Source organism: Saimiri boliviensis, chromosome 3 (genome assembly GCF_048565385.1).
Source record: "Saimiri boliviensis isolate mSaiBol1 chromosome 3, mSaiBol1.pri, whole genome shotgun sequence".
NCBI lineage: Eukaryota > Metazoa > Chordata > Mammalia > Primates > Cebidae > Saimiri > Saimiri boliviensis.
The window spans coordinates 46,681,544-46,708,959 of record NC_133451.1 but is presented as its reverse complement, the minus strand read 5'-3'; the positions used below and the strand labels follow the sequence as shown (position 1 = coordinate 46,708,959).

General features: G+C 40.3%; 1 protein-coding gene across 4 annotated transcripts in view; it reads left to right on the top strand.

The window, feature by feature from the left end:
- The window catches only part of TEC (tec protein tyrosine kinase), a 140,357-nt gene that overhangs the window by 95,123 nt on the left and 17,818 nt on the right, over window positions 1–27,416 (top strand). For 3 of the 4 annotated variants that reach the window (XM_003933641.3, XM_074396095.1, XM_074396097.1), the window contains 7 exons: window positions 4,766–4,870; window positions 9,989–10,070; window positions 11,055–11,183; window positions 12,753–12,793; window positions 13,428–13,603; window positions 17,903–17,968; window positions 24,234–24,288. In XM_003933641.3, coding sequence (XP_003933690.1) covers window positions 4,766–4,870; window positions 9,989–10,070; window positions 11,055–11,183; window positions 12,753–12,793; window positions 13,428–13,603; window positions 17,903–17,968; window positions 24,234–24,288 — 654 coding nt within the window. The remainder of the gene's footprint in view (window positions 1–4,765; window positions 4,871–9,988; window positions 10,071–11,054; window positions 11,184–12,752; window positions 12,794–13,427; window positions 13,604–17,902; window positions 17,969–24,233; window positions 24,289–27,416) is intronic. The other variant, XM_074396098.1, reaches the window with a different exon arrangement.

The following is a 27,416-nucleotide window of genomic DNA, read 5'->3' as shown; positions in this document are numbered from 1 at the left end:
TCACTCAAACTTGAAATCCCTAAGCCCCCTTCACTCCATGTCTTAATCCCCATGTTCAAGTGGTCACAAAGTTCTGTGGACTCTGCCTTGTAAATTCTCTGGTGTTTTTGCTTTCCTTACCCTACCTGCTGCCACTGACTTGGTTCGGACCCTCGTCTCTCACCTGAACGATTACAGCAGTCACCATGCTAGCCTCCCCGTCTACACTCATTCTTCACTTGCCATTAATCATTATCTTTTTAGAAACACACCCCAGGACTAGACTCCTGATTCTCCATTTAAAACTGCTCAGGATAAACCCAAACATGTAAGGCTGGTGCGTAAGCGTCTTTCTAATGTGGCCTCAGACAGCCTCTTTGGTCTCATTTCCTACAGTCCCCCTGAACCACCCTGAGCTTCAACCACAGTGAATTTCTTTCTGTTCCCTAAATACTCAGCATGTTGTTGTTTTGCAGCCTGAAACTCTCTCCCTTGTCTCTGTAGTAAAAGTCATACTTATCCTTTAAAAATAAAATCAAAATGTCACTTCCTTCCTGAAACTTCCCCGTCTTGTTGTGGCCCCATCCTTGTCTCACTCTGTAGGATACCACAGGAGAGCGTGACTTGATCATTACTGACTGTGAATCATCGCTCTTCCCCTTCCACCCATCATATTATTGTGAAATCCTCTTGCGGAGACCCTCAACCCTCCTTTCAAAGCTTTGAAACTCCAGCACTCAGCACAGTGCTTATTGCCCAGTTGGGTTGGTGTCCTACAGTTTTTGCTGGCAGAATAAAATAAAATAATGAATGATCAATTTACATGTGAATCTTTGTCTGCTAGTTTCATAACAAGATATTTGGAGAAAGTCAGTTTGAATATTGTTAGGTTGGTGCAAGAGTAATTGCAGCTTTTGCCATTGCTTTTATTGGCAAAAATTGCAATTACTTTTGTACCAGTCTAATAGTACAGGCTATTAGGAGATTATATATCACAGAATATGAATTTGGGGGACATAAGTAAGCTCGAGTCATCCCAAATTCTCTTCTATATGTTTACTCACATCTGACAGCTGCTTTTAGAAGCCAGGCCAGGTGGTACATGGAGATGGGTGTTTTGGAAGCAAAGCAGAGCCTGCTGCTCCCAGGGCTAAATAGTTATTTAACAAGTACGTGCAGATCTTGTACTATGGGCCAGACACTCCTCTAAGCATTTTGCAAACATCAACTCATTTAATTCTTCTAACAAACCTAGGAAAGAGATATTATTATTATTCCCATTTTACAGATGAGAAAACTGAGGTCAGGTGGAAATGTGTTTTTTCTTTACATCTACTGTTCATTTCACTGAGACTTCTCTTCCTGCCATTCCTCTTCTGAAATGTAAACCATAGTTCTTGGTGCTGTCTTAGCATCTTTTTTGTATGTAGTACTTATGGTTGGGCATAGTGGCTCATGCTAGTAACCCCAGCACTTTCAGAGGCTGAGGCGGGTAGATCACCTGAGGACAGGAGTTTGAGACCAGCCTGGCCAACATGATGAAACCCGGCCTCTGCTAAAAATAGAAAAATTAGGTGGGTGTGGTGGTGCGTGGCTGTAATTCCAGCTGCTTGGGAGGCGGAGGCAGGAGAATAGCTTGAACCCGGGGTGTGGAGTTTACAGAGAGCCAAGACTGCACCACTGCACTCCACTTCAGCCTGGGAGACAGAGCAAGACTCTGTCTTGAAAAAAAAATTATATATAGTGCTCACTACATTACATGATAGTTACTATGCCAGTGTGTTCCACAGGTAAACCTGGGCACATTACTTGATTTTAGTTTCTTTTGCGGTAAAACGGGCATAGTAATCCTTACCTTGCAGAGAGCTGGAGGATTGAAAGACCTGGTGCAATTCCAGGGCTGCATGCTCAGGAAATGAGCTTTTCCTATCCTGTCTTTTTGTCTTCCTTGACACAGTTGTTGATACAAGACAGGTGTTGTCCTGTGAGAAACTGACGGAAAGGGAGAAACGGAAAACCAGGACAACCCAAAGTCAGGGCCACTACGGGCGCAGAAGAGTGTCAGCACTTGAAAATCTTCAAACAGTGGCTTACAATTCAGAGAAGACTGTGGGTTTGATTATCACTGATGATTTTGATGACCGCCTTAGCAGACTGTGAGGTGAAATGAAAAATGAGGGTGCACTGTCTTCTCCTTTAGGAGCAGAGAAGGGTTAGAGTAGAAGCAGGTAGAAAGCATGCTTTCTGGTTAAATAGGAGAACCCTGCATGTGTCCATAGGCAGGTTGGGTGAAGCCCTTAGCAGAGAATGACCCGGAAGGATGTCTTTCCTTCTCCCTATCCTGGTGGAAAGGCTGCTTAGAACCCCTGTTGTCCATGGTGGGACTTGGCTCTATGAGTCCTCTCGCCTCTTTGCAGCTCAGGCATCTGTCTCACAGTCTAGCGGGCTTTGGGGTTAGTTCAGGGCCTGGGTAACGTATTCAACTTGTCTCAGCTGCACTTTCCTCATCTGTAAAATGAGGAGAATAATATCCACCTCACAGGGAGATTGCGAACACAGAATGAAATAATATGTGTTCAGTACCAATGACAGTGTCTCAACTATTGTGTCTTTTTAACTTTCTCTTAGAGACAGGATGGAAGAGAAGTAAAAAGGCTAAAATCGTAGCATGTTCTTGAACTGCAGAAGGAAGAATTTGGGGATGTGCCCCTGGGATGACTGCTGTCTCCTCCGGAAAGCAGAGAGGGAGGGAGTCCACTGAGGCAAGGGGAATGGGAGGTTTGTAGTTTTGAGGGCACTGGTAGTTAACCCTGGAGGCCGCTGGGTTCTTTTCACTAGAGATATACACAAGGGCTGTTGAGCAGCAGCGAAGGCCTGGCTAGGAATAGAGATGGCAGTTAGGATCTTGTGTGACCTTCCATAGCCAGGTGTGAAGGGAATGGGGAAAGATGTGGATGGAACAGGGGACTGACAACTGTTGTATTAGTCCACTCTCACACTGCTATAAAGACATACCCAAGACTGGGTAATTTACAGTTCTGCATGGCTGGGGAGGCCTCAGGAAACTTACAATCATGGCAAAAGGGGAAGAGGCACATTTTACATGGCAGCAGTTGAGAGCAAGAGAGCACAAATGAGTAAAAGGGAAAAAGCCCCTTATAAACACTCTCAGATCTCCTGAAAACTCACTCACTCTCACGGGGTGAGAGAACAGCATGGGGGAAACCGCCCCCATGACCCAGTCACCTCTCAGTAGGTCCCGCCCTCAACACATGGGGATTGCAGGGATTCCAATTCTGAGATGAGATTTTGGTGGAGGCACAGAGCCAGACTACATCAAGTGTCTAGGGGGTGTGGGGCTCTAGTGTGTGTGTATGTTTGGGGGATATAAATAGGCACTGGGGAGTCCTCTAGTCATTTGGGAGTTGCTGATGGCCCAGGTGAGTGGGACAGGTGTGGAAGTCCTGTGGTGACAATGAGGATGCAGAGCAGGTTCCTGGGGTGGGGTGGGGACCCCAAAGCTTGTGGCCAGAGCTGGGGTTTCAGAATATTAGATAAAAGAATTTTCAATGACAAAAGCCAGTGGATGGCTGGCATCTCAAATACAATGTTCTTCATCTCTTTACTTTTTTTTCTATTCTTTGTCATATGAATGCCTACCAATGAAAAAAAGTAAGCTTAGTCTTTATGCAACTTTTTGTGTGAAATTCATCTGTTAGTATTCTTCAGTAAATATTTTTATTTCTACTTTGTGCTTATAATAATGTTTAGTGATTGCATTATATTATCTTTGCACATGCTGCTTTGTATTCTTTTGGATTTTTCTCTAGGATAAATTTCCAAGTGTGGGATACTGATTTTGGAGGGAGGAGTCTTGATGGGCTGTTAGTTAATTGCTGCAGGCAGATCTACAGCAGGCAGGGAGAGCAGGCAATGGGGAAGAAAAATAGAATAGTTAATAATAGAGTCTGAGCGGAAGCTTTCTGTAAATATTTTAAGTCCACCTCATGTAACACTCTGTTTTGTGTGCTACCTCTACTGGAGGCGTCTACCCCGGTGAAGGGGAAATGGAGCTGGCTGAAGGTTGCATCTGTGATTGAGTAAATGGAGTTTTGCTTGGTTTGGTCTTTGATGCTTTCTTTTTGGGGACTATCATCAGGAACGTGAAGAAATTGAACAAAATGTGTATCTGGCAGGGGCAGGTAGCAATGAAAGGGAGTTTGTCTGTTCTGGAGTTATTTAGTTTTTTGAAACAGAGCCTTACTCTGTCGCCTAGGCCTGGAGTGCAGTGGCTCAATCTTGGCTCACTCCAACCTCCAACTCCTGGGTTCAAGCGATTCTTGTGCCTCAGCCTCCTGAGTAGCTGGGATTACAGGCACCTGCCACCATGCCTGGCTAGTTTTTGTATTTTTAGTAGAGACAAGGGTTTTGCCATGTTGGCTACGCTGGTCTTGAACTCCAGGCCTCAAGTAATCCACCTGCCTTGGCATCCCAAAGTGCTGGGATTACAGGAATGAGCTGCCACATCAGGCCCATTCTGGAGTTTTTTGAGGCAGGACAGAACCATTTCATCTTGATACATTAAAGGATTTAATGATTTTCATTATAATAATCACAGTATTAGTATTTTGAACAATTTTAGCAGTTAGTGGAAAACATGATTTAGATAATGATTAAAGAAATTGCAATATTTTGAATCAGAGCAAAATTTCACTAAAAATATTACTGTGAATATTTTTTCTTATGTCTTATGATTGTAATGCTTCTCCTTTTTTTCTTTTAACAGAAGAAATACAGAAAGGGGTTTATTGATGTTTCAAAAATCAAATGTGTGGAAATAGTGAAGAATGATGATGGTGTCATTCCCTGTCAAAATAAATATCCATTTCAGGTGAGCAGGTGTATTTTTGTGGCAGTGCAGTGTTGGGTTTAGGCATGCTTGCTCTTTGACATTAGTTTCCTATCCTTGCTTTGGTGGCTGATTGGCTGATTTCCAGGTTCATTTGCCACTGTAACAGTTATGACTTTTCTTTATGAACTGCTTAAGTCCTTGTGGAAACATTATCTTGTTCTTGTTTTAGTCTGTTAGTTTCTATAAATGACCCTCAGTTTCCAAGCTACAGATCTTATTTACAACTATTCAGATTTTTTTTTTTTTTTTTTTTTTTTTTGAGGCAAGGTCTCACTGTGTTGTCTAATCTGGAGTGCAGTGGCATGATCTCAGCTCACTACAACTTCCGCCTCCCAGGTTCTAGTGATTCTCCCACCTTATCCTTTCAAGTAGCTGGGATTACAGGCATGTGTCACCACACCTGGCTCATTTTTGTACTTTTAGTAGAGACAGGGTTTCACCATGTTGGCCAGGCTGTTCTCAAACTCCTGACCTCAACTGATCAGCCCACCTTGGCCTCCCGAAGTGCTGGGATTACAGGTGTGAGCCACCGTGCCCAGCCTACTATTCAGATTGATCACAGAGCAGTTACAATAAGGAGTCCAGGCTAAGACTGAAAAGTGAGGGTTGAAGTTTTTCCTATGAATTTCAGAAATTGAGAAGTGAAAGGTGTGAGTTATCCTCAAATGGAAATGAAAAAAAGCCTGCTTGTGATGAAAAAAATAATACTTGCCTTATATATTGGTTAAACTCTACTTCTTTAGGGTAATTATGTAATTCCCCCCCCCCCCCCCATAATGATTCTGTTGCATAAAGAAGGTAAATATCCCATTATTCTCATTTATGTCTGAGGAAATCAAGGCTCACCTGTTAAACGGCTTCTCCAAGGTCACCTTGTCAATGAGAAGCTTGCCAAGCCCACACACATGCATCTCCTCTCCAGAAGAGGGGGGTCTGGCATCCTGAGCCACTCCGCATTTATGCCGGTATCTTGGTCCCAACGTGCCTTGAGAACGCTGGAGTGTGGAGTGGGATCCTGATCATCTGGAGGTTGCAGCCCCTCCCCAGCACCTCACCACCTCCTTCTCTGCTCAAGGATGTTTTTATGCTCTCCTTGAGCAGTCAATGTCCCTAGTGAAAGTCACCTTTTACCCATGGCTGTGGTCTCGCCGTGTCCTGAAAGGAAAGTTGCAGAGTCTTTTTCAATGTGGTGGAGTTTTGCTTGTTTTTAATTGCTTCTGTGAAGCATACATTTACCAGTTTTGGGTGATGAAGATGTTTGAAAAGCAATGAGCCAAAATATGCAAGCTTCTGGCTTATTCTCCACGAGGGTGGCAACATCACAAAAGGAGGAAGGACTACATTTAATTTTCCTTTTTCCCTCTTCCTCATTTTATAGCTGCCATTTCTCTAAGCGAAGGACAGGGAGAGTAAGTGCTTAGAGGTAATTCTGAGGCCAAACTGCTTGATTTGCTGTGAGCTTGTGTAAGTCACTTAACCTCTCTGTGTCTGTGTCCTCTCTTGAAAAATGGGAATAATAACAATAATAGTACACAGTTCATAGGGTTGTTGTGAGGATTAACTGATGTGATGTATAAATAGCTTTGACATATAATAAGAACAAGGTAAGTGGTTGTTGCTATTATTACTATTGCTATTCTCTTACTACTGCTGCTATTATTAATATTACACCTACCACCTGGATCTAGAAGTAAGCTAAATTTAAACCACCTTCTTGATTAAGTATGTTTAATGCACATATAATGGGTCTGTGTGTCTATACGTGTGTGTGTATGTGTCTCTATAATTTTATTTGAAATTTAGCAGAGAACCATTCCTACCACACTTCTTTTTTTTTTTCTTTGAGACAGAGTCTTGCTCTGCTGCCCAGGCCAGAGTGCAGCGGTGTGATCTCAGCTCATTGCGACCTCCACTTCCCAGGTTCAAGCAATTCTCAGGCCTCAGCCACCTGAGTAGCTGGGATTACAGGCATGTACCACCACACCCAGCTAATTTTTGTATTTTCAGTAGAGACAGGATTTCACCATGTTGGCCAGGCTGGTCTGGAACTCCTGGCCTCAACTGATCCACCTGCCTCAGCCTCCCAAAGTGCTGGGATTACAGGTGTGAGCCACCACACCTGGCCTATCACAGTTCTGATGGCTGTTAGACATATTAGGGATTGACAGCATTGGGGCACTGTGGCTCTCATGATTTGGGACCCAGAATTAGGATTTTTGCTGTCCAGGAGAAAGAGATTCACTCCGCAAGTTGTAGGTTGGTTTTAAGAATGATAATATGAGTAGGACAGAAAGCATTCCATCCTTGGGCTATTAAAATTGTTGAGATGAACAAATATGAGAAAAGTTCAAAAACAATCTGAAAAATAAATCAAGAAGGGGTAAGCTTGAGCTTTATACAATTTAAAGCAGCTTGATTTGAAAGGTGAAAAATACCCTCTCTTATTATTACTTAAGTGTAACTAAGAAAGTATAGATCTTAGTTTCACATTTGCATAGTGAAATTTTACATTAGGTTCAGATACAAGGTGAAAAAAATAAAAGTAGAAGACATTTTCAAAAGACACCAGGAGAAGAAAGTGAGATGGATGGAGAAAATAGTGGGGAATCCCCACCAGCTGTCTGGCTGCTTACCTCCTGGATGGTCCCTCCTCCGTGCTTCATCAGAATGATGAGTCATTCTGATGGCAGCTGGGGGATCCTCAGGAGCTGGTGTGTCTTTCCTGGGCTTGAAACCTGGATCTATCTTTAATCTGTGCTGTTTCTCCTACACCACACCATTACATTATAAGTCTGCGGAATAAATGAATGAGTGGGTGGAAGATACAAATAGGAGGGAGGGTAACTATGAGTGAGTAGTGTTACTAAGGGAGAATATTCCCTTTTTGTTTCAATGGTTTCTGCACTTGAAGTTTGCAAAACCCTTCCCTCCCCAACAGCCTCTGCTGTGGTAGGATGACTCAGCACAAGACTGAGGGCAGCAGGAAACGCAGCTCCTGGATCCTCCTCCCCAGAAGGAGGCCAACACGGTGTGATCTGAGGTTTGCTCAGGGGAACACTGGCCCCCAAATATCTCTTCAGCCTGCCAAAGAACTCAGCCAAAATTAGGAGCTTATTATTTGGGCTCAGGATGCTATTCCTAGAAACTTCTCATAGAAATACAAATGCCCTAAGTTAGCTAGGTAACATATCAAGCTAGTTTTAGTTATCAAAACTCTGAATTTAGATTAGGTTTTTTGTTTTTTGTGGGGGTGGGGTGGGGAGGCGGTTAGCTAGTCCAACAAACTTCAACAAACTTTTACAGGCTCATGGTACTGACATGAGATGAGTTTTGTAGGGAAGTTAGACTGCTTGGAGTCTGGAAAGGCAGATTCCAAGAGGCAAACAGTCAAGGGATATTTAGAGGTTAAATATCCTACTAATATGGCTTATTCTTACCCATTTGGTTTTCTAATTTGAAAAATGAGGATTCTAACACTAGGAAGGAACTAGATTGCTGTATGGTTGATATGAGGCAGTGTATGTAAAATACTTAGCCCAATTGTAGGGACTCAGTAAATTATTATAATGAATTAAATTGTTATTACAATACACCGTTGGTTTCTGGAACGTCCAAGGCCCTAGCAGTCTTTTCGAAACATCTGAATGTCAATTCAGAATGACTAGTTCATGGTACATTTTAACTTGCTCCTTCTGTACAGAGTTGGTGTGGGCAAGCCTGTGTAACTGTGAAACTCACAGAGCAAATGAGGAAACACATCTCTTTTAGCACTTTATCACTCTGATATCATGGCTCACTTTCTGTCTTATAATAAGGTATTTCTGTATTTGTCCTGGAAATAGGCTTCATGCCTGATTCATTTTTGTGTCTTATGCAGTTCTAGCAAGGTGCTGAATGGCGTATAGCATTATTTGTTCTATGGTATTTGCATTGCTATTGGAGTGCATTTCTGACTGGTTACTGTAGCTCTCACACCTGTAATCCTAGCCCTTTGGGAGACTCAGGCAGGAAGATCACTTGAGCCTAGGGGTTCCAGGTTACAGTGAGGTGTAACTGCACTACTGTCATCTAGCATGGGTGACAGAGAGACCCTGTCTCTTAAAAAAAAGTCTACTTCTTTGATTTAAATGAACAAGATGGAATTATCTATTGAATATGGACAGACATAGCCATTTATCAACGAAAGAGCTATTTGGTTTTCAATCCAGTGGGTGTGGACGTGACAAAGGGAGGTTTCTAGTCATGTGTTACTTTTTAGCCAGTCTGGGTTTTTTTGCCTTGTGACTGACCGTCAAGAATAAAGTGACAAAATGTCTGGGTTAGTTTCCCAGGGTTATCTTATTAATATTAGAAATATTAAAAATAAGACTACGTAATTGCCCACCAAGGGCTACCTCTAAGTGAGACACTGTGGTTAAAAGGCTGGGCTTTGGAGTCCAAATTCTGGCTTTCTGGATTCCCAGCCAAATGGCGACGGGCAGGTTAGGCAGCACAACGTCAGGGGACAGCGTCTGCGGGGCGCGCCGCGTGAATGGTGCCTGCTGAAGTTACACAGGAGCGGGGGCCTGGGTAGGCCTTCATTTTCTCATTTATAAAATAGAAAAACTCGTACCTCAATGGCAGGATTAATTGAGTTCATGTCTGTAAAGCACAGTGCTGAGGTAGTCAGTGCTTAATCCAATTAGCGACTGCAGTTATTGATAGTGGCAAAAGGAAGCTATGAGTGATGCTGAAAGAGTAGCCCGTTCATCTAAAATGTTATTTAGAGAAATGCTGAATCTGTTACACCAAGTTTATCTAAGGAACTTTGGTTAATTGGATTGAAAGAATACTGAGATTAATGAATTATCCTGGTCTGTATATTTTTTCTTCTATAAAACATGGTCCTTTACAAAACGTGTGTCCTACTTAATGTAGAATGAAGAAGTAGATGTACTTTTGTAAGAAAGGAATTGAGCTTTCTGGATATGAAGTTACTGACTTGCATTCAGTTATCTGAGAATCATTATTGGTGCCTATAGTACCAAGGGCTCTGTGCTAGACAGAAGTGCTGTGTCTACACCCTTCTCACCAGTTCCATCTTGTGTTTTATTTTAGGTTGTTCATGATGCTAACACACTTTACATTTTTGCACCTAGTCCACAAAGCAGGGACCTGTGGGTGAAGAAGTTAAAAGAAGGTAAAACTCACAATGAGGTATTCCTTTGTGTATAATTTTAGGAGATAAAATATTGCTATCACTAAGACAGAAATACAGCTAATGTATCTATTGCATTTATAATCTCTTAATCTACAATAAGTGTTTCTCCAAGGATATGCTGTGGTTGTGATACCAGCATATTCAAGATAACTTCCCTTTTAAATTCCGATTTTTTCTAGTTTCTAAGAAAAACATTCTCTCATTCAATGTGTAATATATCTGAAGGCGATAAAGCACAAGCTTTTATGATAACAGAATTTGTTTTTGTTTTCATTTTTTTAGTCAGAGTTTCACTCTGTCATCCAGGCTGGAGTATAGTGGCACAATCTCAGCTCACTGCAACCTCCACTTCCTGGGTTCAAGTGATCTCCTGCTTCAGCCTCCTGAGTAGCTGGGATTATAGGCATCCACCACCATGCCCAGCTAATTTTTATATTTTTAGAAGAGACAGGGTTTCACCATGTTGGCCAGTGTGGTCTCAAACTCCCGACCTCAGGTGATCTGCCTGCCTTGGCCTCCCAAAGTGCTGGGATTACAGATATGAGCTACCACACCTGGCCCCAAATTAGGCATTTTCTAAGAAATTGCCCATGCAGTCAGTATTTGGTATGGATGGATTGACATATTCATGAAGGGTTTAACCCGCACAGTCCTCATTGCTTCTCCTGCAGAATAAAATGGTGTCAGATTGACTTTTGCATTTATCCATCATTGGTGTAACAGCGGTCGAAGGGTGCTTCACCACCACCACCAGCACTACCACCACCACCACGAACAACAGCAGAAAACAAGAGGTCGAAGAGAACTATATAGCTTTTCTGAATGCTGAGTCCTACGATCTAAAGGCATTCTTATAGTGAACATAGTATCCAAGGAATAAGTAATGATCAACAGTGTTACTTATGAAACATTCTGTAGTCACTTTTGTGTTTCACTAATCATTACTGTGTTTGTGAATTACAGAAATAAAGAACAACAACAATATTATGATTAAATATCATCCTAAATTCTGGACAGATGGAAGTTATCAGTGTTGTAGACAAACTGAAAAATTAGCACCTGGATGTGAAAAATACAATCTTTTTGAGAGTAGTAAGTATTCTCTTTATTTCATAATTGTATTGCACTCAGAATGAACATGTTATTGGTATGGCAAGAAAGTGACATGGTTTTGATTAAGTACAGCACACTTTCTAGTACAATGGAAATTCAGGGTAGGTGTGTTTTGTAAGAAAAATTATATTTAGTTACAGTGAGACCTTCTGATGGAATCAAAAGGTCTATTTTGGGAAGCTTTTATAGCAATATTGAAACTTGTTAATAATGAATCCATTGGAAGTGTGAGTTTAATGTGGCACTGTCAGCAGCTTTGAAAAGCATTAATGTTCCTCAGCAAATAAACCAAGATGTGGAGCTAGAAACCTCATGTAGCAATGCATCCACAGTCTGATTAAGGCCATGCTCATTTTGATGGGGCATAGCAGTAGTGGCTTCAGTCTGTTAGAACAGTAAGATATCATAATGATACTCACATGTAAATATTGAGATGAACAACAATGTCTAAGGTTAATTTGGCACCTAAGACCCTTATAAATCCTGGGAATGAGCGGCCCTTAATCATAAGCTAAAAATACGCAGAGATTGTAAGTTGCTAGTGCTGTAATAAGACACCCATAGTAATGATTGGGTGTACCATACTTCTATTTTCCTCCTGGTGCCATACGGAATGCTCACTGGGTCCATCAGAACTGACAGAGCTTCTGGATATGAGCAGAACTACTACTTGGCAGGGATGCTGTATTATGCATGAGCCTAGACCAGATGACCTCCTCAGTCCATCCAGCTCTCAGTTCTAAGAGGAAGGCCTAAGTTTCTAAGCCTGCTTTTGTTTCTTTCTTTTCTTTTTTTGTTTAATGTCTTAAGGTTTGGTATTAGTGAACGCACAACCTGACCTGCTATAAAAAGAGACCCAAAAGTTACAGTGACTAAACCAGAGAGAAATTTATTTAGTTTAATGTAATAATCCAGAGGTGGTAGGTGGGTGATCTGGGGCTGGTGGGGTATTTCTGCAGTGCTTCCTGGAGTTGCTTCAGCTCCAGCAGTCTCTCTCTTCCTGGAAGCAGAAAGAAGGGGGTCAAGGATGCCCATGGGAAATCCTTTTAGGGATGACATCTAAAAATGGCACACCCCATTTGTATGCCGAGTTCTTTAATTACAATTTGGTCCCATTGCCACACCTAGCTGGAAAATAGTCTTTATCTTGGGTAGCCATGTGTCAGCCAAAACCCTTGGACTGTGGACTGTAGAGGAAGGGACAGACTGCCCAAGCTGATTAATTTCTCAGAGCTGTCATGATTTCAATGTACTGTTTGATTCTATGAACATTGTTGAGTGCCCTGTTTATGCAGTGGTGGGAATACGAAGAACTGGCCTGGCCTCAATCCCTATGGCATTTATAGTCTGTTCAGGAAGGCAGAAATACAGGCCAGCTGTAGTAGTTTTTAATTCTGTTCCAGAATAGAGATACAAGCAGCATACACCAGAGTTGGTCAGAGTGTGCTGCTTGTCTGTGTATTAATTCCCACTTTTCCTTAAAACTACCAGTATCTTATCTTTATCAATCGTTTAGATTTAACCTGTTTTTGTTGTTGGCATTTTCAGGCATAAGAAAAGCATTACCTCCAGCACCAGAAACAAAGAAGGTAGGTGGTCTTGAACTTTTGTTAGTAAAATCTTCACATTTTAAGCCTTTAAATCTTAAGTTTTCGTGATGTTTGTGGTTTATTGAGTATGTGGTTTATTCATTCATGTGACGCCATTTTCCCCTGGGATTGTCTCAGAAGCAGATATGCTGTAGCTTATTTCAGTTTTTTGTGGTGTCAGATAATACCAATTTAATTGTATTGAGATTTTATCATTGGAGAACCTGTATCATCTGGCATTTTGCCTCTATTTTCACTTAAATAGTTGTATTAAGAGGAGTGGGACTTTACAGAAATATTTCAATCTTAAGACCACAGTGTAACAAAGAAGTGACTTCAGTGATACAATGATATACCTTTCAGGAGTGGGGTATGATGGAGAAAACATTCACTTTGGACCCAGTCAAGACCTGATCTGATATGAGTGACTTTCAATGGGTTACTTAAATCATTGTTACGTTAGTTATGAAAAAGGGATTATAATACTCTTCTTCATGAGGGTTCACTGGATTACATTAGGTAGACTTGAGGTCTCTATTTCATTCTGTGGTGCTGTATGACTCATTTACTGTTTTGATTCGTGATCAGTTTCAAATAGAAGACTAAACTTTCAAATGTTATCTTACTTGTTTAGCGAAGGCCTCCCCCACCAATTCCATTGGAAGAAGAAGATAGTAGTGAAGATATCGTTGTAGCCATGTATGATTTCCAAGCAACAGAAGGACATGATCTCAGATTAGAGAGAGGTCAAGAATATCTCATTTTAGAAAAGAATGATATTCATTGGTGGAGAGCAAGAGATAAATATGGGTAAGTATTCCCTCTCTGTGTGTGACATGCAGTGGGTGGGTGGGAGTCAAGTGTTGAGTGAGAAGAGGATGAGTCCTAACTATCATGTAATGAGACAGATTTCACCAGCCATAAATGGAAGGACACATTATTACTTTGTAGTAACACAGCACTTTCTCAGTGGTCACTCGATAAATGCAAATTGATAAATCAATTCTTTTCAAAAGTTAAAATACATTGGTCTCTTTCTCATCTGATATATGTTTAATTTGAGTATTTTGACAGTGAGGGAAATTAAATTTTGTATTTTGTTCCCACTTGCCATAAGTAAGTAATCTTAGATTTTTCTAAGAAAGTTTACTGTAATTTTTTTCTTAGAATCTCTATCTATATATATGTACGTATGTGTATGTGTGTGTGTGTGTGTGTGTGTATGTGTGTGTGTATGTATACACATACACAGTGTACTGAAGCCTCTTCTCACTTGACTTCTGTCTTTCTCTCTCCATGTTTATATATGGAGGAGTGAGAGAGTATATATATGTGTGTGTGTGTGTGTGTGTGTGTGTGTGTGTGTGTATCTATATGTGTGTGCATGTGTTTGTGCATGTATATATAAAATACATACATATGTACATGCAGGAAATTAAACAGCAAGCATTTTTTTTTGTACAAGATAATTTAGGATTTGAAGAAAACAGTCCTTTCAACCTTATCATTGATAAACATGGGCAGATATGGGTAACTCTAGGAAATGAGAGTATTTCAGGCTTCATAAGAAAACTCTGTATCCTATATTTACTTCTGCAGTACAATCCCGTTTATACTCTGAGTTCCAGTAGATGAGAAGAGCAGGACTTTTTGTCCTGCTGGAGCACCCTCTTCTTCCACCTCTCCTCTCACCTGCCAGCCCCAGCCCCAATTTCAAGTCACTGTTCCTCAATTCACTTTTGAAGAAGCAGCGGAAATTTCTGGTTTAGGCAGGGTTCTTCTCTTCTGCTTGATTCCTAGGCATGGCACAAATCTGAGTGCTGTTTTGCTGTGCATTATTAATTAATTTCTTTCTTTTTTTGAGATGGAATATCTGTCACTCAAGCTGGAGTGCAGTGGCACGATCTTGGCTCACTGCAACCTCTGCCTCCCGGGTTCAAGTGATTCTCCTGCCTCAGTCTCCTGAGTAGCTGGGACTTCAGGCGCATGCCACCACGTCCAGCTAATTTTTGGTATTTTGGGTAGAGATGGGGTTTCACCGTGTTAGCCAGGATGGTCTCAATCTCCTGACTTCATGATCTGCCCGCTTCAGCCTCCCAAAGTGCTGGGATTACAGGTGTGAGCCACTGCACTTGGCCGCATTATTAAGTTCTTTGCAACTCTTAACCTTTAATTCCATATTTACAGGAAGATTGTCACTGCTTCTCTTTATCAGATGCTGTATTAGGTTTTTAAAAAAATTTTTTATTGAAGAAATTTTCAAACATCTCAAAACTGTATAGTATAATGGAATCTCTTGTTGCTTGACTTCAAAAATTACCAACATTTTGCCAGTCTAATCCTTCCATTGTTTTCTAGGATATTTAAAAGTAAATTCAAGTCATCATGTCATTTCACTCCTAAATCTAACTTCTAAAGACTTAAAAAAGAAAAAAAAAACCACCCTGTCATTGTCATACTTAATAATAGTTTTAAAAATGATATTGTCTGTAGACTTTCCCTTAATATTTTTGGACGTGGAGGAAGAGTACAAAAGTCCACATAACATATATCTATGTATTTAGAAGTTGCAAATCAAGCTAACAAACTGGAAAATAAAATATAATTTCTCCTCCAACTTGACAAATACCCTTTCATATTGACAAGAAAGGTATGGTTTGAATGTAGAGCTCTGTGCCGGAATATCACAGTGCATGGAAAGCTGGCCCCGGGGGCTACCTCTTTTCTTTCTTTCCTCCTACCCTGGCTCTATCTCTTATGCACCATATGGATCTTCCAACCCCTACACCCATGCTCTTTCTGTGTGGCTTGCAAAAGGCAAAAGCTGCCCCCCATCATGGCCACACCTTCGGCTTTGGTGAAAGTGAATGCACATGGCCAGCCAGCACAATCTGTTTTGTGGAAGATGGACCCAGAAGAAGACCCATGCAGACCTTGGAAGTGAGCACGGAATTTTGGGGCCCTAGTTAATCCAGAAAGGAGCACAGCTCAGAGGGAACATGGGTTTTTGCAGAGCTCTCAAAAGTGTGAGGTCAGATCAAGAGCTTCTCTGGCCCAGGTCTAAGGATGGAGCCAATGATGTAATTCCAGTTTCCCCTGATTAGCTCTAATACTTGTTTTTACGGTTGGTTTGTTTAAAGCAGGAGCTACGCATTGCATTTTGGTTACTATATCTCTTATGTTTCTCTTATTCTACGTTTTTTATTTATTGAGGGAACCAGGTCATTTAACACTAAAATAAGCCATTATCTAGATTAAACGGATTGTTTTATTGTGGTGTCACTTAATATGCCTGTGTTTCTTGTATTTCCTGTAAACTGGAAACTAGATCTAGAGGCTTGAACACTTTAGAAGGTGATCTCTGGCTGTCCTACTTTTAATAATGCTAAGATTGCTTAGTGCTTTAGGTGTCAGCCTTGTTCCTCTGTCATAAAGTTCTTCATCAGTGTTTACCCTGATAATTTGGGGGTTCATTAATGATTCTTTCCTAGAGTCATTATTTCATTAGGGATTGCAAAATGGTGATTTCCTAATTTTGTCATTCCATCTGCATTTGCTAGTTTTCTAAAGAAGAACTGCCTCATCCACCCGTTCATTTCATTTATGAAGAAAAGGAAAGATGAAATTTGGATTCTTAAACTACTGCTAATTTTCAGAATTATGAGTTGATGACTGAGCTTTCTCTAGTGATAACAATGATAACCAACAGGTTTTTAGTGTTATTATGGATACTTGTATATTTGGTTTCAATCTATTGCCACCATTTTTCTTTTTGCTTGAATTGCCAATTTTAGGTCGATGGTAGCTGTTTTTGGTAGAAGACCCTGTTGGTTTTTCTTTTCTATTTTTCTTTTCTTTTCTTTCTTTTTTTTTTTTTTTTTTGAGACTGAGTCTCACTCTGTCTCACAGGCTGGAGTGCAGTGGCACAATCTCGGCTCACTTCAACCTCCGCTTCCCAGGTTCAAGTGATTCTTCTGCCTCAGCCTCCCAAATAGCTGAGATTACAGGCATGTTCCACCACACCAAGTTAATTTTTGTATTTTTTAGTAGAGACAGGGTTTCACCATGTTGCCCGGCTGGTCTTAAACTATTGACCTCAAATGATCCGCCTGCCTCGGCCTCCCAAAATGCTGGGATTACGGGTGTGAGCCACTGCCCCAAACACAATTTGACATTTTTCTAAGGAGGACTGGTTCCTTTTAGTCATAAATGTTGTTTAGAGATAGTGGCGATGCTAAGATTCTAATTACTGCTGGATTGCCATGGCTTCTAAGCCTTTCTCAGTGCAACAGAGCTACCTGTATGCACACATTAGTGTGTGTGTATATTATGAGTTCTTACTAATACATTAAACTCAAATGTAAGATTATAAGGTTTCTACTCAATTTTTAAATTTTATATGTGTATTTCATTTCTTATGCTAGCTCCTATTGACAGAAGAGTGAATCTTAAATTGTGATGTGAGTAAAAGTTATCTGGGGTAAAATCAGACATCTCTTGGACTCATGTAGGTCTGCTCCTTTCACAGTTACTGGGTTATGACCCAAGAGTTTGCTGTTTTAACAAGTGCCCCAGATGATACTGACCCAAAAGTCAGGAATTAACCTTTGTGAAACTATTCTATAAAAACGATTGAGGTATTAGAGTGGTTGAGTGTTTTTAATCCAACACTTTGACTTTTCTGGAGTAGTGCTTTCTTTAACACATACAACCAAAACTGTGAATTCTGGAGAAGTATTGTGGAATACTGGAAGAGAGCAGGACCTAGTCACGAGTCCAGAGTTTGAGTTCTGGTCCTGTTACTGGTTAACTTTAGGACCTTAAAAAAAAAATTCCATAATCTTTCTCAGCTTTAGTTTATCTACCAGAAAATGGGTACAATAATGCCTGCCTACAGCAAATTTTTTTAGGGAATCAAAAGTGAAAGTACTTTGTAAAATGTCACATGAATTACAGATATTGAATTTTGGAGGCGGGGGTCAGCTAGTCTTTCTTATAAGCTTTAAGCAACATTATGCTTTATTTCAGAAAGGCAATAATCTTTCTTTCTTTTAATTACCTCCCAGTAAAGTAATTTTAGTTTACCTAAAGTATTTTTATTATTTCTAGGAATGAAGGATATATCCCAAGTAATTATGTAACGGGAAAGAAATCAAACAACTTAGATCAATATGAGTAAGTACATGTTTATTTTGTGAGTGTGGAAAATCAGAACGTTTTCATTTTCCTGATTATGTAAGGCATTTTGAATATTAATGGTTATCTTTCGTGATCCTTTGAAGGCGGTGCTAAAATATCTTTAATTCAGTTGTCTGATGTGGTAAAAGACTGAGAATTAATCTCTATAATACCTATTTTTTAAAGGTACTGTGTGTGAATGGAGTTATATAAGCTTATGTACTTAAAGAAGTATAATTGAATCAATTTGAAATAAATCACAGATTAGCTAGAAATACAGATCATGTCCATTCATTCAGGACATAACCGTTTCCAGAGTAGAAATATTAATAAGAAAAAATTACTCATAAATCAATCAGAGTTGACCTTTGTCAGCATTAGTTTATTTCCTTTCAATCTTTTTACTATTTTTGAAAAGACAGAATCATGCTTATTTCCTCATACACTTTAATATTCTTTGAAAACATTTTCCCAGCTACATTTTATTTCATTTAATCATAAATTTATTAAATACTTACTGAGTCTTAGCATGTATCAAGCATTATGAACGGCCTTAGGGATATAACCAGGCAAATGGCATGCGGCTGTCCAATAATTTATGTAATCATTTCCTTATTTGTGTGGTTTAGGTTGTTTTAGGTACCTTTGTTATATTAAAAAAAATGAAATAACCTCTTGTTTCTTATCTTACACTGGATCTCTAAAAGCTATATACTGGGCTAAAAGCTATGTATGAGCATCGTTAAGGCTCCTGACACATGCTGTCAAATTGCTTTCTAGATAACTTGTATTATTTATATGCCCACTAGCAGCATGTGGCCAAGTTGTAATGTGAGGCTCATATACATCAGAAACTCTTTTCTTGTCATTCTGAGGTGGTGTATTGATGCTTCATTCACTTCTTTAAAAACAACAGCAACAACAGCTGTTCTCTCTGTGTCACTTGCTGTACCATTAAGTGTACCGTAACATCTAGGAAACGGTTAACAAGTTCAAAAGGCCACAGCCCTCAGTGGGGTGTGATCTCTCAAAGTAGTTTTAGACGTAGGAGGGAGTACAAACAGTATATAAATAAAGCAGCATTTCTGCTCTTAAGTCCAATAGATTTTAGGAAAAATTGTAAAATCCTTAGAATTAGGGAAGGTGCTAAAAGGTGAAAACTTAGGCCTGGTTTTAAAATGATAGCCCTGAGAACTGATTGAATTTGAGGAGAGAGGATGCTTGGAAGCCAGATAATCCTTATCTAAATGTGAGAACTCTTCTTATGACTCATGTGATTTCAAATGAGGCTGTTCAATCCTGAAGTTTATGATTCAAGGCCTCGAGTGTTTTGAATGTACCTTAATTTGGAAATTGTCTCTCTCTGAGAGATTTTCTTCCTCTTCATAACCCTGGACTTCTGTCTCCAGCCTGGGAGTGCCCTCACCTTCTGTACAGAGGCGAGGGAGTCCACGTGGCCTTGTGCCATGCCCAATAGATGACCAAGGGGAAACCTGTTCCCACGTGGGGAGGCAGAGACCCTATTCTGCTGTCTTCCTTCTCCGTGTTTTATTTTGCTTTGTTTTGCTTTGGTCACAGCCCATCCTGTAACACAACTGTGTTAGGGTTCTCTGGAGGGACAGAACTAATAGGATAGATGTCTGCATAAAGGGGAGTTTAGTAAGGAATATTGACTCATAATCAGAAGGTGAGGTCCCACAATGGGCCATCTGCAAGCTAGGAGCAAGGAAGGTAGTCTGAGTCCCAAAGCTGAAGAACTTGGGAGTCCAGTATTCGAGGGCAGGAAGCATCCAGCGCAGGAGAAAGATGTAGGCCAGAAGACTAAGCCAGTCTAGTTTTTCCACGTTCCTCTGCCTGCTTTTATTCTGATTGTGGTGGCAGCTGATTAGATTGTGCCCAACCAGATTGAGGGCGCGTCTGCCTCTCCCAGTCCACTGACTCAAATATTAATCTCCTTTGGCAAAACCCTCACAGACACACCCAGGAGCAATACTTTGCATCCTTCAATCCAATCAAGTTGACACTCAATATTAACCATCACAGCAACTTAAATGTTCTCAGGAACTTAAGAAAACAAAAGCCTCTGCCAGCTGTGGAGTGAACAGTTCTGCTGTTTGCTTGGGCCCAGGAGGAATCCCAGGCCACAGACTGTCACTGGGCTGAACACAGGATTTCCAGGCCTGCAGCTCCCAGTGCTGTCAGTAACCTAGTTCTTTCCTCCATACCCCGTCACCAAAGTAGGGAGGAGAAGGTCAGAGAGATCAGTGCTGGAAAAGAAAGTGGATTCATTGTGATGGTTAATGAGAGAATGTTCTTGATGGAAAGACATTAAAGGGAGAAGGTGACTGAAATAAAAGGGCCCTTAGAACTAGAAAAGGTTTAGGATAAAGGCTTTGAGTGGGTGGCATGGGGTGACTTATTGGGGGCAAAATTAGAGAACAAGCTAAGATGCATAACTGGTTGGGTTTATGTTTTTCCTTTATTTCTACCTCTTGTCTTCTTTTCATGATTTACTCTCACCCGTCCTCACCAAGAAACTTGGCAAGGGTTTGACCTTTCCAGGTTAAAAGACGAAATGCCCTCATACCTCTTCTTTCCTTATTGGCACTGCTATTTTGGGGAAATCAGCTAATGTGAAAAACAAATTCACATTAGAATTTTAACATCTAAGAACAATCTGACAAATTACCTACAAATTCAGGGCCTCATTTCTAGATGTATAGTTCCTTTATGGAAAGGTATTAGCCTCTAATAAAGCTTTTCTGTGGAATGCTTTTTAAAATCCCTACCCCTCCCTCCCTCCCTCTCTTCCTCCCTTCCTTCCTTCATTTTTCCTTCCTTCCTTCCTTCATTCCCTCCCTCCCTCCCTCTCTCTCTCTCTTTCTCCCTTTTTTTCTCTTTCTTTCTTTTCTTTTTCTTTCTTTTTTTTTTTTTTGAGACAGAGTCTCCCTCTGTCACCTAGGCTGGAGTACAGTGGTGCAGTCTCAGCTCACTGCAACTTCCACCTCCCAGGTTCAAGTGATTCTCCTGCCCTGGTCTCCTGAGTAGCTGGGATTACAGGTGCCCACTACCTCATCTGGCTCATTTCAAATTTGATCCCCATTGTTGGAGCAGAGGCCTGGGGGGAGATCATCTCTGCCATGATGAATGGCTCTGTACCTTTCTCAAGGAAGTGAGTTCCCACTCTTAGTTCCCACAAGAACTGGTTGTTGAAAAGAGCCAAGGCTGGGCACAGTTGCTCACACCTGTAATTCCAGTACTTTGGGTGCTGAGGTGGGTGGATTACTTGAAGTTAGGAGTTCAAAACCATCCTGGCCAACATGGTGAAACCCCATCTCTACTAAAAAATACAAAAATTGGCCAGGCACGGTGGCTCACATCTATAATCCTAGCACTTTGGGAGGCCAAGGTGGGTGGATCATCTGAGGTCACAAGTTCAAAACCAGCCTGGCCAACATGGTGCACAGGAGAATCACCTGAACCCGGGAGGCAGAGGTTGCAGTGAGCTGAGATCGCACTACTGCACTCCAGCCTGGATGACTGAGAAAGACCGTCTTGAAAAAGAAAAAAGAAAAGAGCCTGGAGCCTCTCTCTTCTCTTGCTTTCTCTGTCTTGCCATGTAATCTCTGCATGCCATCTCCCCTTCGTCTTTGGACATGAATGGAAGCAGCCTGAGGCCTTTTCCAGATGCTGGTGCTGGCACCATGCTTCTTGTACAGCCTGCAGAACCATGAGCCAAATAGACCTCTTCTCTTTATAAATTAGCCAGCCTCAGATATTCCTTTATAGAGGTGTGTGGTATCTGTGTCACACTTTACCTATGTGTATAGTTCTTTCTGACAGGAGAATTCAGGGGAACCACTGTTGTCTTTTTTTTTTTTTCTTGCCTGGGGATAGATAATCACAGGAGAGGAGAAAGAAGCCACCAAGAACTGAGCTGTTAGAAAATCCTGACCATGAGTTAATTTATCTCTTTTTTTGTCCATGACTCCTTCCTCCTTTGTAGCTTTCAACAGATACTGAAAGTTCTGAATTGATGTCGTAAGGAAGGAAACATCCTTTCCAGGGAACTTGCCAATGCCATAAAAATGACCCCTCAGAACAGGATTTTCAAGAGCCTGCCCTTTGTGCAGTGGATTCCTCTTTTCCTTCTTTCCTTCTTTCTTTCTGAGGAGCTGGAATACAGTAGATGAGGAAGGGGCCTCCTCCTTTTCTGAGTATCTTATGTCTATTTCCTCCTGAAAGCCACATTTTAGCTTCACTGATTTCTTATATCTGAGCCCAAGATGAAATCTCCTTTATTTACTCTTATTGTAAAGATGGACTGGATCTTCTGTTATTAATAACTTTTTTCAATCTCTCAAATCCTGCTAGTTTATAATTTATAATTAAAGCTCCAGTTATATTTCCTTAGTTAATTTTTGTGAATGTTTTTGGCACTTGACAAATGTTTCTTGTATCAGTGAAAAAGTGTTAGGGACAGAATTCTGTTCTCCTAATTTATTATATTTCTCAATTGCACTCAGAAATGTATTGATCACAACTGCAATTTTGTTGAAATTGGTCTCATTTCATAAAGCGGGGTCCATGTAAGGAGATGCTGACAATTCTGAGGCCTGGTTCAACACTTCAGATTCCAAATAAAATATCTAACAATCTGTAGCTCAGATTGAGGCTGTAATTTGCGTTTGGCTACTACATAAAAGAATCTGGACAGAAAAATATCTTGTATTGTCTTTTTTATTCTGTGTGTTTTTCCCTTCTTTAGTCAGGGAAGGCAGTATGTTTCCCTGTTTTAGGATTTTTCTTGGGCCCAAAGCAGGTGCTGGTTCTCTTATGGAAGGCCGAAGCAGTGCCCTGAAATTTAAATGTCCAGAGGAGCTGAGCTGATTTTATAACATTCGAAGTCTCAGGGTGTATTACCGCGGTGTAGAGTTCCTTGCCAAAGAGAAAGGATCTAACAAAATAAGTTTAAAAACCAAAGGCCAAAGAAAATTGTCTGAGTTCATGTTCTTATGACCTATTGACTTAAATCACATGGAGGGATTGATTATGCTGGGGGAAAGTGGAGAGAGGTGAATATGTCTGAGGATGAGGTGGGTGATGACAGTATCAAGAAAAGGGTTTTCCAAAGGATGAGAAGAGGTACAGGGCCAGGCATGGTGGCTCACGCCTGTAATCCCAGGACTTTGAGAAGCCAAGGTGGGTGGATCCCTTGAGGCCAGGAGTTCAAGACAGCCTGGCCAACACAGCAAAACCTTGTCTCTACTGAAAATACAAAAATTAGCCAGGTGTGGTGGCACATGCCTATAATTGCAGCTACTCAGGAGGCCAAGGCAGGAGAATCTCTTGAACCCGGGAGGTGGAGATTGCAGTGAGCTGAGATTGTACTATTGCACTTTAGTCTGAGTAACAGCAAGACTCTTTCTCAAAAAAAAAAAAAAAAAAAAAAAAAAGAGAGAGAGAGAGAAGGTACAGATTGGCAGGGCCTTGGGATGTGGTACAGGGTGGTGGCAAGATTGGGTGGGAGGGCAGACCAGTTGCTTGGTCAAGGCAGACATTTCTACAATAGAGTCTTGGGCAACCACAGAACTTGGGGCTCTGCTGGAAACCAGCAAGTCTGAAGACCCAGGAGGCCTGTGCTTATGTTTTGCTCTGTTTCTTTTGTCACCTGGAACCTTTGTGAAATTCAGTGAGGGAGCCTCCATAATGACCTGAAATGAAATCAGCTGTCATATTGATAAGAGGAGGGCTTGAAATAAGATTTAGTTTGAATTAAAGACAATAATACAAAGTGACACTCCCTGTATGTTTGAGTCAGTGGAGTAAAACTCATTCTTGCTGTGATTTTAGTAGTGAAAAACTGAAAGTGATTTTTATGTAGAACAGTGAAGGAAAGCTTAAATAAATTATGGCACATGCATACTATAATGCATACTTATATTGATTTGCAAAAATATCTTATAATGTTATATGAAAAATTCAGGTTATAGTATAGCCTATGTAGTTTGATCTGACTTTAATAAAACATGAGAATATGGGCATACATACATGTTTTCATAGAAATATGGGTAGAAAAATTCTGGAAATATATACATCAAAATTACTAGTTGTCTATTGTCGAAATTATGAGTGATATCTTAATTTGTTCTTATTTGTTATATTTATTATTGATGAGCAGCATTACCTTATTAATCCTGAAAAGACTAAAATATATTCTAAAAACCTGATTCCTGAAATGTATTTTTTTTTTTCTGTTCAGATGGTATTGTAGAAATATGAATAGAAGCAAGGCAGAGCAACTCCTCCGAAGTGAAGTAAGTGTTTGTACTTGTGGGCTTGGATTAAGAGCAAATTAATTTTAATGAATCCCTAATAAGTAGTTTCACATATCTCTCTTTCTAAATTTGTCAGCAGTGAGCAAGTTAATGGAAACTATCCCCAGAGGCCTCTGAGGGAGCTGAGAGGCTGCAGAAAGAGACTGAAAAATTCAGTTTCTTAGAAAGAAATGTTTAATTGGGACTTACAAACCAAAGTAATCATAAGTGGCCTCAGGACAGTGTATTCCCTCACCCGCCCTCCAGAAAGTATTCTTTATATAGCAGACTTTTAGGGTAAAACACGTACAGCTGGACATGTCTTCAGACTTTCTTACCAAACACCTGTGACTACTGATGAAGTTAGATAAGCATGTATATGAAAGCATTGTTTAAATACCTTGCCAAGTGGGGATCGAACACTGGTCATCATTGTGGTTTCACTGCTAGATGACATCACTCTTGCCATGTAACAGGCTGTTTTTTCCTACATGCTACCCCTCGAAACTGGCCCTTACAATTTCACATGCCCAAAGCTTTGGTAAAATACCAATGTGGTTATTATAGCAGGACATACTGGTGTCCCCAGTATGTCCTGTTACAAAGGAAAACATTTTCTTATTGAATTTATGCAAGTAACTATATTGTCACAAAATAAGAATACTCACAAATAGTTTCCAAATTTTGGAGAAATCAGGTGGAGAGAATATTTAGTGCTTTAGTTTTGCTCTCAAAAATATACTTGACTCAGTTGCTATAAGCTTTAAATAGTTTAAAACAAACAAAAACATGTTTTCTTGACTCTTCTTCAGAGTAGCAGCCTTCCACACAGGATGTTGTCCATTCACCTTGGAACCACCATCTACAAACCAAGCAGCTCTTGACTGGTCAGTTGAGAGCTGTTTATTGGGCACTGTCAAATCCAGCAGCTACTCACACAGTTCAGTCTTTGGGTTGGAGAGGCTCTCTGCTCATGAGCGTCTCCTCCTTGCACCCACCAGATAGCATAATCCTATGTAAACTATTTCCATTTTATGATGGAACTCTGTTAGACACTGCTATCTCCATTAGAATGTTCCTCTGACATCACCTGAGACAATATGGATATTTCAGGTGTCAAGATCACTTTATGTTCTTCAGTCATAGATGTAGCTATAGTTAGCATCCATAGCAAGTCAGTAAATGCCCCTCTAGTAGAAATTCTCTAGTTCGGAGTCTCAGTAGTTGTCACTGGGAGGTGCTCACTAGCTTTTGCCATAAGAACTAGTAAACACTCAACAAAGGACTATCAAATAGAAAATTTGTCCCTACCAGCATTCCAACTTTCTCTACACTATGAGCTTAGGCAGTCATACTGGCTCCCATTTAGTATGTCCAATTGACGTTGCTTGAAGGGCAGATTTACATGCCCTCTGTTTTACAGTAGAAGAAACATTCCCTAGTCAGATACAGTATTCATTCCCATAAAACATTTAGATAAAGGAGACACAGCTACTTTACATAAAGCCTGTTCAAACACTCCAACTTTCATAGTCTTATAAACCCTTATATTTTTATGTTTTAGTTTCAGAAACTTATTTTCTCTAGTCTACAACATTTTACCCTCTGTTGTGCAAAAGGCTTTGGCTTCCCAGCAGGGGATTGAGCCACAGCATGCTGGCCCTTTTGTCAGTCTTTATCTTGATCAACCTGTTTCAGTTCTGCCCTGAAGCAATTCTTGGTCAGCTTTCTCATTATAATTTCTTTCTTTTAGCTTTTAACGTTTCTATAGACTGGGGATATAGCAAACTGATTTTGGGCTCTTTAATGTTGGGAAACCAGCAGGGGCTCCTTTTGGTCCACATAACCTCCAGTAGTGTTGTTTTAAGACCTTTGTTTTAACCCTATAAATTTCCATTTTATTCATTTGATTTTTAAAGAACCATCTAAAGATTTCCTCTCTGCTGGGATAAGTTCCATGACTCTTTCCTTACTTTTTCCTCATTCTCTTTCTAGTCACTTAGTTTTATCTATATCATTTTTTACTTCATTTGGAAACCTTTAAATAACTCTAAACTAGTAAAAAGTTATTTTGTTAAGGAAAAACTACATCCTAATATTTTTTATATAGCCTTCTCCACCAAAACTTGTCTTACTTTCTTTATATACTCTGTATATAGAATTATTTCTCTGACATCTAGTAGTTGTAATTACATACACTAGTTACTATTGTAATTCTTAGTAGCCCTATTTTCCAATAAAAAACCTAGGAAGTGATTAATTTTAATTAAGCTCACATACAAGTCAAGCAAGTATGAAAAGCACAGAAGCAGCAGTTTTATGAACTTGAGCAGAGACAACTTAAACCTGTCTGACCAGTAGATCTAGGCAAAATGTCTGAATTAAATTCTGAAGATGTTTCTATTTTATTTTGCCAACAATTTAAAAACTAGTTTCATTTACCAAAGGTTTTCTTAGTTTGCATAGAAATGTCACCTACACATAACACATGTAGACATATAGGCATACGGGCACACAGAAGCAAACCTGCAGCTTTCATAAAGAATTGCCATTACTAGCTTTCAGATAAGTTTTAGTTTTCCCTTTTGTTAGCACTTGTTAGGTTACATTGTACCCTGTAGCAATTTATTTTTCATCATGAAAGTGAAAACTGCTTTATCGAGCCCCACAAAAACCTGGGCATAGATGGCTTGCCTCATTCTTAATTCTCAGAAAAGCCCCTGGGCCTTTCCACTGACCACCATGAGGTTGTCCCTCCTGGTAAATTTCCTTAATTAGACCAAACCTTTGTGACAGCCAGATTGATCCAGGCCATCTGGCTACAATTCCCTTGTGTTTGCCTTGCATTCTGAAGGTGTTGCTGCAGAGCTGGGTGGGTAGTAATGTCACTCATTTTTTTCTGCTTCATTCCTGCTAGGGAAATACCATCATCCACTGTGTCCCACAGTTAGACCATTCAAGCAGCCAGGTGTTCCCTAGGTAGTTGTTTTTTGTTTTTGTTTTTTTAACTCATTTATGCTAGAGGTTGCAAATTTTTTGTGTGTGAAAAATCAGACCTTGGTGATGACTCTGAGCAGAGGATATAAATAACTCCCATAAGTTTAGTGTTTCAATAATGAACACTAGGC